The 16,510-nt window shown below is 41.5% G+C and overlaps 1 protein-coding gene across 1 annotated transcript in view; it reads left to right on the top strand.

The window, feature by feature from the left end:
* Positions 1-16,510, top strand: part of LOC116463229 (protein phosphatase 1 regulatory subunit 14C) — a 103,955-nt gene that overhangs the window by 64,910 nt on the left and 22,535 nt on the right. The window contains exons 2-3 of the mRNA XM_032146241.2: positions 5,094-5,177; positions 7,192-7,224. Of these exons, the coding sequence (XP_032002132.1) occupies positions 5,094-5,177; positions 7,192-7,224 (117 nt within the window). The remainder of the gene's footprint in view (positions 1-5,093; positions 5,178-7,191; positions 7,225-16,510) is intronic.

The raw sequence follows: 16,510 nt of genomic DNA, 5'->3' as shown, positions 1-16,510 counted from the left end.
TGTGAGTGTATGAGTAGTGTGGAGTGTGTGTATTCATGTGTGTATGTTTGTATATATATTTGTGTGTGCGTGCATGTGAGTGAGTGGTGTGGAGTGTTTATATTCATGTGTGTGTATGTTTGTGTATATATTTGTGTGTGTGTGGATATGAGTGTATTCAATGGTGTGGAGTGTATTCATGTGTGTGTATGTTTGTGTATGTGTGTGTATATATTTGTGTATGTTTGTGTATATATTTGTGTGTGTGTATGTTTGTGTATGTGTGTGTGCATGTGTGTGTATGAGTGGTGTGGATTGTGTGTATTCGTATGTGTGTATGTTTGTGTATATATTTGTGTATGTTTGTGTATATATTTGTGTGTGTGTGTGTGTGTGTGTGTGTGTTGTCACTGCGGGCCAGCTGTGTTTCAGGACCCTGCTTTGCTTGCATTTCTGCATCCTGGTACCTGAGCCTGTTCTGAGCTTCCATCTGTGGCATGCCCAGTGCCAGGTTCTGCAGCGCTTCCCAGTGCAGTGGCAGTGTGGGGTCCCACTGCTGCTTGCAAGTTGGGGCAGGGGGGCTGGTGATGGCCAAGACTGCACTGTGTGTTGGTTTGTGAGGTGACTTCAGGGCCCCAGTGTGCTCCCATCATTACTGTCCTTTTCCAAAACCTCTCAGCCTCAGAACCTGGATCTTATCTTTACCTTTTCTTTCCCCCTTGTCCCTCATCCAGTTCATCTCCAAACTCCATCTGTTTATTCCTCCTTATTATCGCTGTTTTAAAATCTTATTCTTGCCAGGATCATCTTCAAGCCCTGTTGCTTCGCACCTGATACATGGCCTTCCCACAGCCTCCTGCCTCCTCCCTGTTACCCTGGGCTTTGCAGTGGGGCCAGCTCTTTCTTCTGTCATTCCCCTGTCTTGTTCTGGAGCCATGGAGCCTTCAGTGGTGACAGTCTCTGCAGGACAAGGGGAACCGGCAGCCTATGGGCCAATGGGTTTTGTTTATCCTACACAATATTTTAAGAAATTGCCAGACAGCTTTAAAATTTGGAATTTTTTTACATTAAAAAACTCTATTTTCAGTTATTCCTGAAAACGTAGAAAATCCAGCAGCACTGAGCACATATTCCTAGAAGGTGACAGGTGGGAATGGCATGTTCCCTGCTGCTTTCCCTTGGGCCATGTTTTCTCCAGTTTGCCACACTCCTCACTCTACCGTATAGCCCCTCAGCCTGCCCCATTTCTGTCACCTGTCTGGCCCCCATCGACATGCATATTTGCAGCCCGGAGCTGACTGGCTTCCTGGCCAAGGACCTTTCTACGCCCACATTTAGAACTCATCTTGTCTTTTTGCCTCCTGCTACCATTTTGCCTCTTGGGAGTGCTCTCCCTTCCCTCTAAACCTGTTCAAATCCTGTCATTCCACAAGGCCAGTTCACCTCCTCCCTCCTATGTGCAACCTCCCTGCCTGCACCTGGTGGAGTTTTCTCTCTCCCTGAATCACTAAAGCACTTCAGGTTCGTCTGTGGCTTTGGGGCCATTGCATGTCATTGTGTTTGTCAGAGCTGTGTTTATACAGCCCGTGCCCCAGTGCCAGGGCCTCACTGTGGCTGACACACAGTGCCTTGCACGCTGTGGACTGTGGGTTCTCAACAAATGTATGACAAGAAAGATGTGTAGAGGTGATCCAGGGCCTCGTGCTATGGGTACCAACAGGAGGGCCTCTCACTAATGTGGGGCAGAGTGTAGCTGATAACTTTCCCCAGCAGCTCTGAAGACAGTTGTTTCACTTTTTGTCACCAGAGCCACTGTTTAGGGACACATCTTTAATGTGGGACAATGCCCAAACACAACTAAGCTCTGGGACATCATGGTGGGCCATGGGCGTGTTCCCTCCTTCGTAAGTGATTTGATCCATCACTAAGGTCATTCAGTGATACTGCTCTAAGATCAGCATGCAGAAGATAAAGTTCAATAGGACTTCAATCAAATTTAGAATATTTCCATACTTCTCATTAAGAATATTCAGTACCAATTTACAGGATTCCCTACTCTGTACTAGGTGCTGTCTTTGCTTCCCAGGACTCTCCCTCAAGAGCCTCCGGGTCTCTATGTTCTTCTCACCTGGGTTTTGTTTCAGCTTCGCTGGCATTCAGAACACCCAGGGCGCATGCTGAGCTGGGAGCAGGTGCCTCTCTCCTCCTATGCCTCTGATAAATCAGGGTGGGATTTCTGAGAAGCAGCATAGGTTGGTCAAAAGCGTAGATGCCTAATGGCTGTTATGATGACTCAGTCACTTGAGGTTTTCCCCAACCCTTGAGATCTGGGCTTTGTTTGCATCAGCTTTCTGGCTGGTAAAACCAAGCTCAGGGTTTCTCATCACATGCCCTTGGGTAGTGGGAGTGACCTTGAGATGCCTGGCATTTTTTTCTTTACTCGTACCAAGCCCCTTTGAGAGAGGGGAAGGGGCTTTGCTTCCCAACTTCTGGGCCAGAGGACGAGTGTACTCCAGGGTAGCACTGTCCAGTAGAGCTTTCTGCTACAATGCAAGCGCTCTCCATCTGTGCTTTCCAGCGCAGTAGCCACTTGCCTCGTGTAGCTATTGAGCACTTGAGATGTGGTCATTGCGACTGAGGAACTGAATTGTATTTCATTTTAATGTATTCAAATGTGCTTACCACATATGCTTATCATATGGGACAGCCCAGATCTCAGGGGTTGGGGAAAATGGGTCAGTGCCATACCTAACAGACAGCCATGCACAGTCCTAACGGGTAGATGCCTAATTGAAGACGCCTACTGCGTAAGGCGAGGCTCTACACTGCTATGCAAGTCAAAGCCTGTTTGGCCAAACTTGGCTGGCGTCAAAACGATTTGAATAATGTTTGTAGAAAGACCCATTGCTGTGCTGTTCTGAGGAGGGCATTAGTTACTAATTGTTCTTTCATTTCCTTTAAAAATAGCAGACACCAAGCTCCCTTAGCTGTGATTTAAGGAGCCACAGTGGTATAGCTTGCGAGTGCTGCCACGTACCACATAACAGCATTTCAGTCAACAATGGACTGCATATATGACAGTGGTCCCATAAGATTATAATACCTTATTTTTAATGTACTGTTTCTATGTTTAGATGCGCAAATATTTCCCACTGTGTTACCGTTGCCTACATTATTCCGTATGGTAATATGCTGTCCAGGTTTATAGCCTAGGAGCAATATAGGCTGTGCCATACAGCCTGGGTGTGTGGTAGGCTAGGCCATCTAGGTTTGTGTAAATTCACTCTGTGATGTTTGCACAACGATGCTCCTAGCCATCGAAAGGTCATCCTTCAGCTTTATTATCATCAAAGCATTTCAACTTCCTGTTTCTACATCATCCGCTTCTATTAATAGCTACATGATTGTTAAGTACAAATATGAAAATTATGTCGAGGAGTACAAAATCTTTCTTCCATTAGGCAGAACCGCACAGATGAGATCTAAAACATTCACATTGATAAATACTGCTTTTGAAGTGGATTTTTCCCCTTGAGAGCCAAGCAAAGGATCAAAACGGAAATTCTCCACAGAAACAGGAATAAATCATTAGAGAGATTGTTTCTGGAATTTTCCTGCCCATCGAGGGCCTGTTCTTGGAGCTAATGTCAGCAAGGATCGTGTATCATATTCCTTGACTTCTTCAGTATACTAGGGTCCTCACTTTTGTGTTGTAACACACACACACACACACACACACACACACACACACACACATACACACATGAGGTTGAGTACTATTACTGAATAAATGCACTTTAGTAGGAAGGAAACATTCAGAAAGTCAGCCTCTACTGGGAAGCCAAGACAAACAGCTCTTGGAGCCAAGACACAGAGAGGCCACACCCAGGTGTCCCCAGTGTCCCCATGCACACCTTTCTCTCTAGCTCCTGCAGATGCTTCTCAGCCATCCTTGTGGCTGGAAGGAGTTGGGCTGCGGTGACTCCTGATGAAATGCAAAATTGCAGGACTCTCTTAAATGCTCTTTTATTTTGACATTTTAAAATGCTGTTCTGAGAGGTATAGAGAAGACTTAGGTAACAGAAGAGATGAGAAATAGCCAAGATCTCCTTTGAAGTTCAGATTCCAAACTAGTGGGGTCTTTCACCAAATCCAGCTGGCCCTTCTTCTCTCTTTTCAGGCTAGAGGTCTTTGGTGGCAGGAATATTAAACTAGAGCCACATTGGCTGCAACAATGAAAGGGGTTGACTCACTCACTGATAGGCAGGCTTCAGAGGTGGTTTGATGCAGGGATGTGGTGATTTTATCTAGAACCCTGTTTTCCTACTCTCTTCAGCTCTGCCCACTGTGGAGTCAGCCTCATCCAAAACTCAGCCTCTCGTCAGGGTTGTATGGTAGCCACTGGTAATTTCCGGTGCCACACTTCCTCGGTTCAGAGGGAGTGAAGGGGACGTTTGTGTAAAAACAGCTCCTTTTCCCAGAGCCCCCTTAGTTCTTAGTTGGACCACGTGTCTTCTCTTAAATCAGTAACTGGGGCTAAAGCCATACTGATGCCCCAAATCCCATGGTAGAATCAGGTTTTCCATAGACCCAGAGCTATGAAGGAAGATGTGGACCCCCAAATAAAGATTGGGGTAATCACCCAGCAAAGGGTGGCTGTTAGATAGGAAACTGCCATCTCCTGGCTCTATCATCTGCCAGTCTCCCCTTATATACTTACAGATGCAGCTTTATGCTAGAAAGTAGAAAATTCTCATTTTTTGAAAGATTACGTTTATGGCTTAGTGACTCTTAATTCTCCTTTGCTCTCCCTCCTCCTTCTCTTCTTTTCCCCTACTCTCCTTTTCCTTCCTTCCTTCATGTCCCTTCTTCATCTGTCCCCATCCTTCCTTCCCTTTTCCTGTCTTCTCCCTTCTCCTCTTTACCCCTTTATGCTGTTTCCCCTTTCCTCTCTTTCCTTCCCTCCTCTCCCCCTAGCCTCTCCTTCCCCCTGCTTATCTGTCAACCCTTCTCAATTGATGGTCTAGTTGTTTGTTCAACTTAACCTAACTGGTGGGGTACAGTTAGATTTCTTACTAAACTAAATGCCTTCATATCCTCCCACTGCCCCCCAGGAAGAAGAAATGCCAGAGGTAGAAATTGACATTGATGATCTTCTTGATGCAGACAGTGATGAAGAGAGAGCTTCAAAATTACAGGTAAGCAGTTTCCAAAATTGAGAACCTTCTAATCCTGGACACTTGAGAGTCTACTTGGGTCTCCAGTGCTTGGCATCAACTGATTCCGCCCTGTGGTTGTGTCGGCACCAGGACCCGGGCCATGGCCGTTTGCAGAGAGGAAAGCAATGGGCTGCTAAGTGTTCACCGTCTTAAACTGCCTCTCTGAGGATAAAGCAGCTCTTGACTATAGTCCATTTTCAAAGCGCCTTATAGGTATAACTTTCTCCAGCCCCATTTTCTTGGGAGAAACAGCCGATTCTGCTTCCAAAGATCCAGTTGCCGGGGAAGGGAAGTGATACCCCACAGTTGTATGAGAAAGAGAGGGACTGAGCTAGCACTGGAATATCCAAGCCCAGGGATCTGGTCTCGCAGTTGTGGACTGTATCATTAATGAAATTAATTTCTAAATATGATTGCTTATGACATAATTCTGTTTAGTAGACGATCTCTTCGTAGACAGTGCTCACCTCTTAGCATTCCAGTACAACGATGGATATTGAGATGTCTACTATTTCCCTAGTGGACAGCAATAAAGTACAGTACTTATTTCTCTTCCCACAGGAGGTCAAATCTATCATTTTTAAATCTGCCTTTGGGAGTTTCTAAAACCAATTAACTTTTACTTGCCATTGTTCTTAATGTCCACTGATAATTACTGTTAATGGTTGTTGGTGACCACAAATGGCAAATGGCCACTACGGCGACCAAAGGGCACATTTTAATGTATTAATGTGTTTAATGCATTAGTCATTACTAGCGCCCCCTGAGTGGTGAACAGTCTCGGTTATGACCATTATTTCTTCTTGGTAGATTTAGCTGGGAGATAATAGCATCCTAGTTATGAAATTTTAAAAAGATAACGCAGGTATCAGTTCTATAGAAAATGTAATGACATAGCAGAGTTTTCTTAAAATTGAGAACTTGAAAGGAGTCTTAAGCTATCATCACTCCCCACCCCGCAGTTCCCAGGTGAGGACCCAAGCTGGTTTATGGCTGCATTGCACTTAAACTCCTTGCATCCTGAGTGCAGTGTGGGTGCCACCACTTGCACAGGCTGGCTCAACTTGAATATCCACCAAGTTGGCAGCCAAAGGAAAGGTGTGTGCATGCGCGTGTGCATACAGAGGAGGTAAAAAGTCATTGACCAGAGGAGTGCGTTTGAAACCATTTGGATCCTGCCGAGTTATATCCAGTTAATTGAAGGAAAACTGGAGAGGGGGATTTGGTTCCTGTGGAAGGCCATCCTGGATTTGAGCTACTAAGTTAGTCCACATCTCTCTGAAGTCTGCAACCTAATGGATGCTTGAGCATCCCTGTCCTTTAAAAGAAGCTTTTTTCCTCAGCAAGGCATTCAAAACCTGGTCAAGGGGCCGGGCATGGTAGCTCACGCCTGCAATCCCAGTGCTTTGGGAGGCCAAGGCGGGTGGATCACCTGAGGTCAGGAGTTCGAGACCAGCCTGGCTAACATGGCAAAAACCCGTCTCTACTAAAAATACAAAAATTAGCCGGGTGTGGTGGTGCACACCTGTAGTTCCAGCTATTCGGAAGGCTGAGGCAGGAGAATCGCTTGAACTGGGAGGCGGAGGTTGCAACGAGCTGAGATCGCACCACTACACTCTAGTCTGGATGACAGAGCGAGATTCTGTCTCAAAACAAACAAACACACAAACAAACAAAACAAACAAGAAAAACTGGTCAAGGGTTATATTTTGTTTTCAATGCTATGGTAGTAAGAAAACATAAATCTTTTCCTGTTCAAAAAGCTTTTCATGTAGCACATGTGTGTGCAGGTTGAAAAATTTATGAAGGTTAAACGTTTTATATCTTCAGACCACCAACTGGTGCTGAAATGAAGTGTGTTTCTAGATAGTATGAAATCTTGATTTACCATTATAAAATAATACTATGAATATAAAATGATTTTTAATTTTGCCTTAAAAATAATACTGAATTTTAAAATAATAAAACTGGTTTTCTGTGTGTTTAATTCTAGGAAGCTCTTGTAGACTGCTACAAACCAACAGAGGTAAGCAAATCACTTCCTAAATGCCATATGTGAACTGGTTTTTATTAAATTAATTTGTCTATTTTTAAAGCAAACTACAATAAGTAGGTTTGAGTGTGTATATACTAATTAGCAATTATTATCCATGAGTGCATATGTTTGAATAGCTCTAACTTCATTATTTCTAAGCCTAAACGTGTCTAGTTCAGAGATACTTAAAATTAATGGAGCAGAGTGTGTTGCTTGTGTTAGATAAAAGCCAAACTTCAAAGGAAATTGTGAAAGGGTTTGGAATCATTTTAGTAAAAGTTTTAGGTTTATAACTGGTTTATATATTCTATTGGTTTATTGGTATGTATTTTTTAAAAGCGTAAAGTCAGTTCTGTCTTTCCAAAGAGTTACCTTTATTGGGGAAAAATGTTATGCCTTGTTTAGATATTTATTAAGTATAATGTATAAATATTAGCATAAAAATAGGCATTAATGTGATTAGACTAAAGCATTTAATGTAGACTCTCATGACTGACAGCGCATAATAGAAATTAAGGTTTTAATCAGTTATGAAAATATTAGCAAGAGAAGTACTTTGTTCCTGTGATAAATTGGAGAAATAAGATCCGTCAGATGTTTTGAAGTCTATTTGTAACATCAAAGCAATGGTGATAAGACTTCTGATTTTTGAAGAGGTCTAATTAAAAGGAGGGAGGAAAGCATGCTTTTACAAGTGTCTGATTTCAATGACTTGGTTTGGGACTAGTTACCTATTTGAGCTTTATTCTTCCAACCTCCAGCTTTGATTACATCTTGCAGTCATAGAGATTTTTAATTTTAATTTTAGCCATCAAAATCTATACTTTTAGACCAGGCTTGGTGGCCCACACCTGTAATCCCAGGCCAAAGTGGGAGGGTCACTTGAGCCCAGCAGTTCAAGACCAACCTGGTCAACATAGTGAGATCCCGTCTCTTAAGAAAAAAAAAAATTATATATATATTTAAATTAATGTAATACAAATACATACTAATACATCTGAACTCCCCCCCCCAAAAAAAATTCTGAGGCTTATTTTAAAAAGGTAACAGTGACTTTCTCCACCTTTCAGGCCCCTTCCCTATTTTATATTGTATTTGTGTATTATATTTCTATATTTTCATAAGCAACACTTTTGCACTTTTGGCTGTTTCCCTTCCTTGCTATTTGCTCTTTTCTTTCTTTTTTTTTTCTTTTAGAGACAGGGTCTCATTCCGTCACCCAGGCTGGAGTGCAGTGGTGCAATCATAACTCTCCCTGCAGCCTCGAACTCCTGTATTCAAGCAACTCTCCCATCTCAACCTCCTGAGTAACTAGGACTACAGTCATGCATTACCACACACAGCTAAATTATTTTTGTTTTTTTATAGAGGCTGGGTCTCACTATATTGCCCAGACTTGTCTTGAACTTCTGGCCTCAAGCTATCCTCCTGCTTCAGCCTCTCAAAGTGCTGGAATTACAGGCATGAGCCACTGTGCCTGGCCTACTTATTCTTTTATTCTTAAACATGCATCTACTACTTTTTTTTCATTTATTGACTTTAGGAGAAAGATGATCACTGTCTCACTCTCCACACAATTCCTTTTCATCTATACCCTCATCAGTTATTTAACAGTATTTTGTTAAATTAGTAGTCAAGGTTTATAATACTATGATTTAAACAAATGTTTTTCACTGTTAAGGCAACAGTGAAATATGATCATGGTTCCTTTTTGTATAGCCCTTTGTTTCTCTTGGAGTTGACAATCCTTGCCTTTATTATTATTATTATTATTTTGAGACAGGGTCTCACTCTGTCACCCAGGCTGGAGTACAGTGGTACAATCTTGGCTCACCGCAACCTCTGCCCCCCAGGTTCAAGTCATTCTTGTGCCTCAGCCTCCTGAATAGCTGGGATTACTAAGCCCGGCTAATTTTTGTATTTTTAGTAGAGATGGGGTTTTGCCATGTTGGCCAGGCTGGTCTCAAACTCCTGGCCTCAGGTGATCTACCTGCCTCGGCCTCCCAAAGTGCTGGGATTACAGGCATGAGCCACTGTGCCTGGCCATAACCCTTGTCTTTAGTTTTGTCTAATACAAATTGGTATTTTTTGTTGAACTCTCCAGTGTGTTTGTCAAACATGTAATATATTTCCTGACTGTTCAATTACATCATTACCATCCCCCTGCCCCCAGACTTTTCTCCTGGAGCCCCTATACAACAATCTGGAGAAGTTTTTCTTTGTGTTTATGTTTTAAATTATTCTGCTCTCTGCATTGTCTCTGTTTTCTCTGAATCTTACCTTTTTCTGCCTATTTTCATGTCTTTGCTGATTTTTGGTAGCATAGTCACATTTGAATATGGGGAGACAGTAAGCTCATTTGCATTTGTGTGTATAAGAACAGCTTGTTTTTTTTGTTGTTTTTGAAAAGAGTCTTGCTCTGTCACCCCAGGCTGTGGTGCAGTGGCGCCATGTAGGCTCACTGCAAAACCTGCTTTCCAGGTTTAAGCGATTCTCATGCCTCAGCCTCCCGAGTAGTTGGGATTATAGGCGTGGGCCACCATGCCTGGCTAATTTTTGTGTTATTAGTAGAGGTGGATTTTACCACGTTGGCCAGGCTGGTCTGAAACTTCTGGTCTCAAGTGATCCACCCACCTCGGCCTTCCAAAGTGCTGGGATTATAAGCAAGAGCCACCGTGCCCGGCCAAGACTGCTTGGCTATTGCTGGGTCTCACTATGGAGTGACCAAGTTGCAAGCCAGATTTTTTTTCTTAATCTGTTATGTGTGGAAGGGGATGGCTCCTCAAAAATGTCAATGTTTGGTTCTTTTTCTCTGGAGAGATTCAGGATTTTTAGAGTTTGACCCTCAAATTCCCTACATGAGGGTGGACGGTCTGACTTTAGGCCTTCTGGAAGCAGAGAGGAGAATGCAGGAGACTTTACCATTTAGCTCTTTGGGGACTAAAGCTTCTTTATTTATAGGTAGTTGGGGAATTAATATAGGAAGGTGATTTTAAATTGTGTGATGGGCTAGACAAGGATAATAGAATCATAGTCAAGAAAAATGATGAATGATGCAGATGAATGAGCATGTAATATGGGAGTGGAAGGGGTTGCTGCAGAGAGGAAGCCCCATTGGTCGCTGCAGACATGCATTCACTCATTTCATCAATTCCTTTTTCTTCAGTTATCCACCTAAGTGAAGAAATGCATGCTTTGGTTATTTGGGTGAGAGAGTTTGGACTTGCAGATTTCTCTTTTGCCTGGCTTCGTAGCCAACAGTGAAAGCACTGCATTTTCTCATGGAAATGAGCCCATTCTCTCCCTAGGTTTTATAACGTCTAGGGAACCAATATTTACACTAGTTGAGAGCCGTGCCGTTCAATGAAAATGGTGGGTCTTGCCCCCAGAGCAAAAATATTTCTCATCTGGTTTCTATATGGAGGGTCAGAGATGAAAGAATGTAATATTTGAACACTCTTCAGAGTTCCGAAAGCAGAAAAAGGAGCCAGAGTCTCTAACTGAACATCTCTGTGTTCTTTTTTTAGCTCATATTTCTAGGAATGGAGAAATGATGTAAAATACTGAGGAATTTCATTCCAGTTCACTTATCTGTTAATGGATCATTTCAAAAAGGCTGGACACTTTTGCCTTTGAGCATATGTTCATAGGAAACAGATTTTACTGGCACCTGGATTGTGATAATGACAATTAATAGCTTATATTTTTCCAGAGCTCTGTAGTTCACATTGCACTAACATACATTACTTTATTTAATCCTCACAATTGTCACTTTAAGTAGACAGGGTTTGGCTAGCTTGCCCGTAATGTCAGAGCAGTGAGCAAGAGAGTCAGGACTCAACCCGAGTTTCTGATACCTGATCTTGTGCTCTTTCTTTCCAATCTGCCAGTCTTCCTAAGCTACTTGACTCAGCAAGAGGCTTAGAACTTTATAGGACTTTGCCCTATCTGAACTAAATGCCTATCAATTAATGGTGTTCTTTTCTAAGTAGGGATCTCTAAAGGTGCTGTTATTGATCAAAATTATTTTACTTACAATTGTTATGCCACTTGGAAGTTAGAAATGTAAGGAAGATGTCTTCGCTGATTCAGATACTTTTATTTTAGAACCCCTCATTGCAGAGGTAGGGTGAGTGGTGGGAAGAATATTGGAATTTGAGTCAAAAGTCTTATGCTAGTGCTAGCACTAACTGTGTGACTTTAAGCAATGTTCTCAACCTCTCTGAGTCTCCCTTCCCTCCTCTATAAAATGGAGGTAATAATAACCATGTCTCTGCATATTGGTAAGGATTATTTGCTATGATAATTTTTAAAATTTATTTATATTTTTTGAGAAAGAGGCTCACTCTGTTGCCCAGGCTGGAGTGTGGTGGCACAATCACAGCTCACTGCAGCCTCAATCTCCTGGGCTCAAGCAATCCTCCTGCCTCAGCCCCCCAGGTAGCTGAGAAAACAGGTGCACACCACCACCCTCGGCTAATTTTTGTTATTTTTGTAGACACAGAGTTTCTCCATGTTGCCCAGGCTAGTCTCAAACTCCTGAGCTCAAGCAGTCCACCTGCCTGGGCCTCCCAAAGTGCTGGGATTACAGGTATGAGCCACCGAGGCTGGCCCACAGTGATAATTTAGTGATGGTAACAACAGCAATGATAATGGCTAAAAGATCACTGGGTGCTTAGTAGATGCCAGGCGCTGATCTAATCACATCTCGTGTATTAACAGATTTAATCTTTTTTTCAGAAAAATTTTAACATTTGTTAAATTCTTCATAGCTTTTAAGAGAAAATTTTAAGTAGACTTTATTATTTAGAGCAGTTTTAGGTTCACAGTGAAATTGACTAGAAGGTACAGATTTCCAATATGCTCACTCCCATCCACCTCACACATGTACACAGCCTCCCCAATTGTCACCATCTCCCCACAGAGAGGTACATTTGTTAGAACTGGTGAACCTACATTAACACATCATTATCGCCTGAAGTCCACAGTTAACATTAGGATTCACTCTTGGTACTGTACATTATGGATTTGACTGAATTCATAATGACATGTATCCACCACTACAGCATCATACAGAGTAGTGTCACTGCCCTAATAATCCTCTGTGCTCTGCCTGTTCGTCTCTCCTTCCCCCCTCACCCCTGGCAACCACTGATCTCTTTATTGTCTCCATAGTTTTACCTTTTTCAGAATGTCGTATCTTTGGAATTATACCGTATATAGCCTTTCTATTTTCAGAATAGCCATAGCATGAAAATTTGTAGCCTTTTCAAACTGGCTTTTTTTTTGTTTTGTTTTGTTTTTTGAGGTGGGGTCTTGCTTTGTCTCCCAGGCTGGAATGCAGTGGCACGATCTCTGCTCACTGCAACCTCTGCCTTCCAGGTTCAAGTGATTCTCCTACCTCAGTCTCTCGAGTAGCTGGGATTACAGGTGTGTGCCACCACACCCAGCTAATTTTTGTGTTTTTAGTAGAGACTGGATTTCGCCATGTTGGCAAGGCTGATCTTGAGCTCCTGACCTCAGGTGATGTGCCCACCTCAGACTCCCAAAGTGCTGGGATTACAGGCATGAGCCACCGTGCCCAGCCCAAAATGGCTTTAAAAAAATTTGATGTCAACATTTAGCAGCTACAGACTGGCTTCTTTTCCTTAGTAATAGGCATTTAAGTTTGCTCCAGGTCTTTTCATTGCTTGATAGCTCATTTCTTTCCAGTGCTGAATAATATTCTATTGTCTGGATGTACTAGAGTTTATCCATGCATTCAACTACTGAAATACTCTTGGTTGCTTCCAAGTTTTGCCAATCAATGAATAAAGCTGCTATAAACATTCCTGAGCAGGTTTTTGTGTGGACATAAGTTCTCAAGTCTTTTGGGTTAATACCAACGAGTAGGATTACTGTATTGTAAGAAAAGTGTGTTTAGGTTTTATAAGAATCTGCTTAACTGTCTTCCAAAGCAGTTGTCCCATTTTGCATTCTCACCAGAAAGAGAGTTCCTTGTTGCTCCACATCCTCACCAGCATTTAGTGTTGTCATTGTTCTGGATTTGGGCCATTCTAATTGGTGCGTAGTGGTATCTCATTATTGTTTTAATTTGCATTTCTCTGGTGGCGTATGATTTGGAGCAACTTTTCATATGCTTATTTGTCATCTATATCTTCTTTAGTGAGGCGTCTGTTAAGGTTTCTGGTCCATCTTTTAATTGGGTTCGTTTTCTTTTTGTTGAATTTTAAGGGTTCTTTGAATATTTTGGATAATAGGCCTTTATCAGACATGTTCTTTGCAATATTTTCTCCCAGTCTGTGGCTTCTCTTTTTATTCTCTTGACAGGGTGTTTCACAAAGCAGGAATTTTTGTTTTAATGAAATCCACCCTATCAGTGTTTTCTTTCGTGGATCATGCCTTTTGTGTTGTATCTACAAATCATTGTAAAACACAAGATCATTTGGAATTTTCTCCTACATTACCTTTTGGGAGATTTATAGTTTTGCATTTTACATTAGGTCCATTTGAGTTAATTTTTGTGAAGAGTGTAAGGTCTGGGTTCAAGTTCTTTTTTTTGCACGTGGATTTCCAGTTGTCCCGGGATAATTTGTTGAAAAGCCTACCTTTGTTCCTTTGAATGCCTTTGCTCTTTTGTCAAAGATCAGTTGATATTTACGTTGGTCTGTTTCTTGGTTTCTATTCTATTCCAGTTATCTCTGTGTCCATTCTTTCACCAGTACCACACTGTCCTGATTATTGTGGCTTCAAGTATGTCTTGAGGTTGGTAGTGTGAGTCCTCCACCTTTATTTTTGTCCTTCAACGTTGTGTTGGTTGTTCTGGGTCTTGTTGTCTTTCTATATAAACCTTAGAATCAGTTTATTGATATCCACAGAATAGCTTCCTGGGATTTTTATTGGGATTTCATTCCATCTGTAGATCAAGTTGGGAAGAACTGACATACTGGCCATATTGTATCTTCCTATCTATGAACATAGAATACCTCTCCATTTATTTCTGTCGAGATATCCTCAAGCTTAAAGATTCTTTCCTCAGCTGTGTGCAGTTTACTAATGAACCCATCAAAGGCATTATTTCTGTTATAGTATTTTTCATCTCTAGCATTTCTCTTTCTTAGAATTTCCATCTCTCTACTTACATTCCCCATCTGTTCTTGCATGCTGTCTACTTTATCCATCAGAGCCCTCACCATATTAAACAGAGTTGTTTTAAATGCCTGGATGGATAATTCCAACATTCCTGCTGTATCTGAGTGGTTCTAATGCTTGCTCTGTGTCTTCAAACTGTGTTTTTTTGCCTTTTACTGTGTGTTTTATATGTGTATATATATATAATTATTTTTTTGATATCTGAACATGATGAACTAGGTAAAAGGAACTGCTGTAAATGGGCCTTAAATAGTGTGGTAGTAAGGTGTGAGGAGAGAGGAAGCATCCACAGTTGTGTGATTAGTTCTCAGTCATATAGGGAGCCTGTGTCCTTGAACTGTGAACTTCACAAGTGTTTCTCAGTTCGCCCCCATGCCCCTTTAGATGGAATGGATAGCTAGAGCCAGCTGGAGTTTGGTATTTCCCTTCCCCCAGGTCACTTAGGCTCTACTAAAACCCTGTCAGGTTAGGCTCTGGTTAAATAGTTTCTCCTCAGGACAGATCTTGTTAAATAAACTTTTAGACCTTGGACAAAAAAAAAAAAAGAAGAAGAAGAACAGAATGCTCTGGTGTATTTCAAAATGGTTCTTTTTTATCTCATCCTGCTGGAAGTTAAGGGAATTTTTCTCCAGTGTTCACTGTGAGGACCTGGTAGAATTCTTAGAGGTAAAACTCATACAAAGGTATGCTCCTACCTCCGCCCGTGACTGGATCCCCATGGAATTTTTATCTCTAAAACTTGTCCACTCTGAGACTAGCAATTTGTCAATTCCTGTTCAAGTTTTTCTACTCATCCTTTGGTTCCCACAAAGGTTGTTCCTTGTGAGTTTCTCTTTCAGGAAGTTGTGATTTTCTGTATTCACCTGTCAGTCCCTCTACTTTGGGGGCATTTGTTTGCTCAGTGACCTCACTTCCCTTGGGGATCTAAAAAGACTTGTGGATTTTTGAGTTTGTTCAGTTTTTTACTTTTGTTAGGATGGGATGGAAATTTCCAAACTTCTTACCTACCTGACTGGAAACAGGAAGTCTCATTTAATCTTCACAACAAAGCTAATAGATTGACACCATTGTTGTCAGTTAAGGAATTTGAGGCATAGAAGTGTTCTGTAATTTGCCTAAATTCACACAGTTAATGAGTGGAGAAGTCAGGTTATGTATTAAAGCACGTGACATAAAGCTTCACACATAGTAGGCCCTTAGTATGCTAGTTGAATCTGATTCTGTATAAAGTAATGCTTCCCTATCACATGTTAAATATGCAAGATGTCCAAGTTTGCCAATAATGATATTCTTGGATTATTAAATTTAAAGAGTTGACTTTAAAGAATCTGCTAATTTCCCAGAAGTGATATTGTTTTTGGTGTGTCACCTTCTGTCATATACTTTGGGTCTATGGCTTCATCCTATATGGGCCACTGACCAATAGGGAAAGGACTTGTGTGCCCCCATTTTGATTCATATTCATTTTCCCCCCAAATCCATAGCTGACCTGACTGATTCATATTCAGTCTGCAGACTCTTGTCATGTAAATCTTCCTGATTGCTGGGAAACACAGCAGTATAATTGTGGGCACCTCACTAATGTATGAGTGTGTGATTAGTAAGAATGGTGATTTCATTTTTTTCCTTAAGTAAATGTCATTTCTAATGTAGTGAATATTAAAATAGATCGGACTTACGGGTAGCAAAAGGATGCTTCCATATAATGCAAGAGGCAAAAGAGTAATTTTATTTTGCATATTACTTGTATTTGCATGATCAGTAGTGTTAGCCTAGTGGACATGGTGAAAATCAGAGATGGGGGTCTGGAAGCCTGCTAGCCAGACTTAGGAGGAGCTACTTCTCCTTTTTCTCACTATCTTTGCACAGTTTCCAATTTTGGGATTACAAAATAGAACCTCCATTGTACTGGGAGGATGAACAGAAAATGCATTTAGTGTGGGCTTGAGGGCATCTGCCTTACCGTCTGTTAGGGGAGTTGTCTAGTCAATGTGCTTTTTAAAAAAATTTCTTTTTATAGTTGAAGATACCTATGCCATTGCTCTTTGATACACATCAGGTTTTTCTTTCCATGCATTTATTTAATTTTTTGAACTAGAGGTTTTGAGAGAACCTATCATTGTAT

Source organism: Hylobates moloch, unplaced genomic scaffold (genome assembly GCF_009828535.3).
Source record: "Hylobates moloch isolate HMO894 unplaced genomic scaffold, HMol_V3 SCAFFOLD_29, whole genome shotgun sequence".
Classification (NCBI taxonomy): domain Eukaryota; kingdom Metazoa; phylum Chordata; class Mammalia; order Primates; family Hylobatidae; genus Hylobates; species Hylobates moloch.
This window is presented reverse-complemented; position numbering and strand designations above follow the sequence as displayed.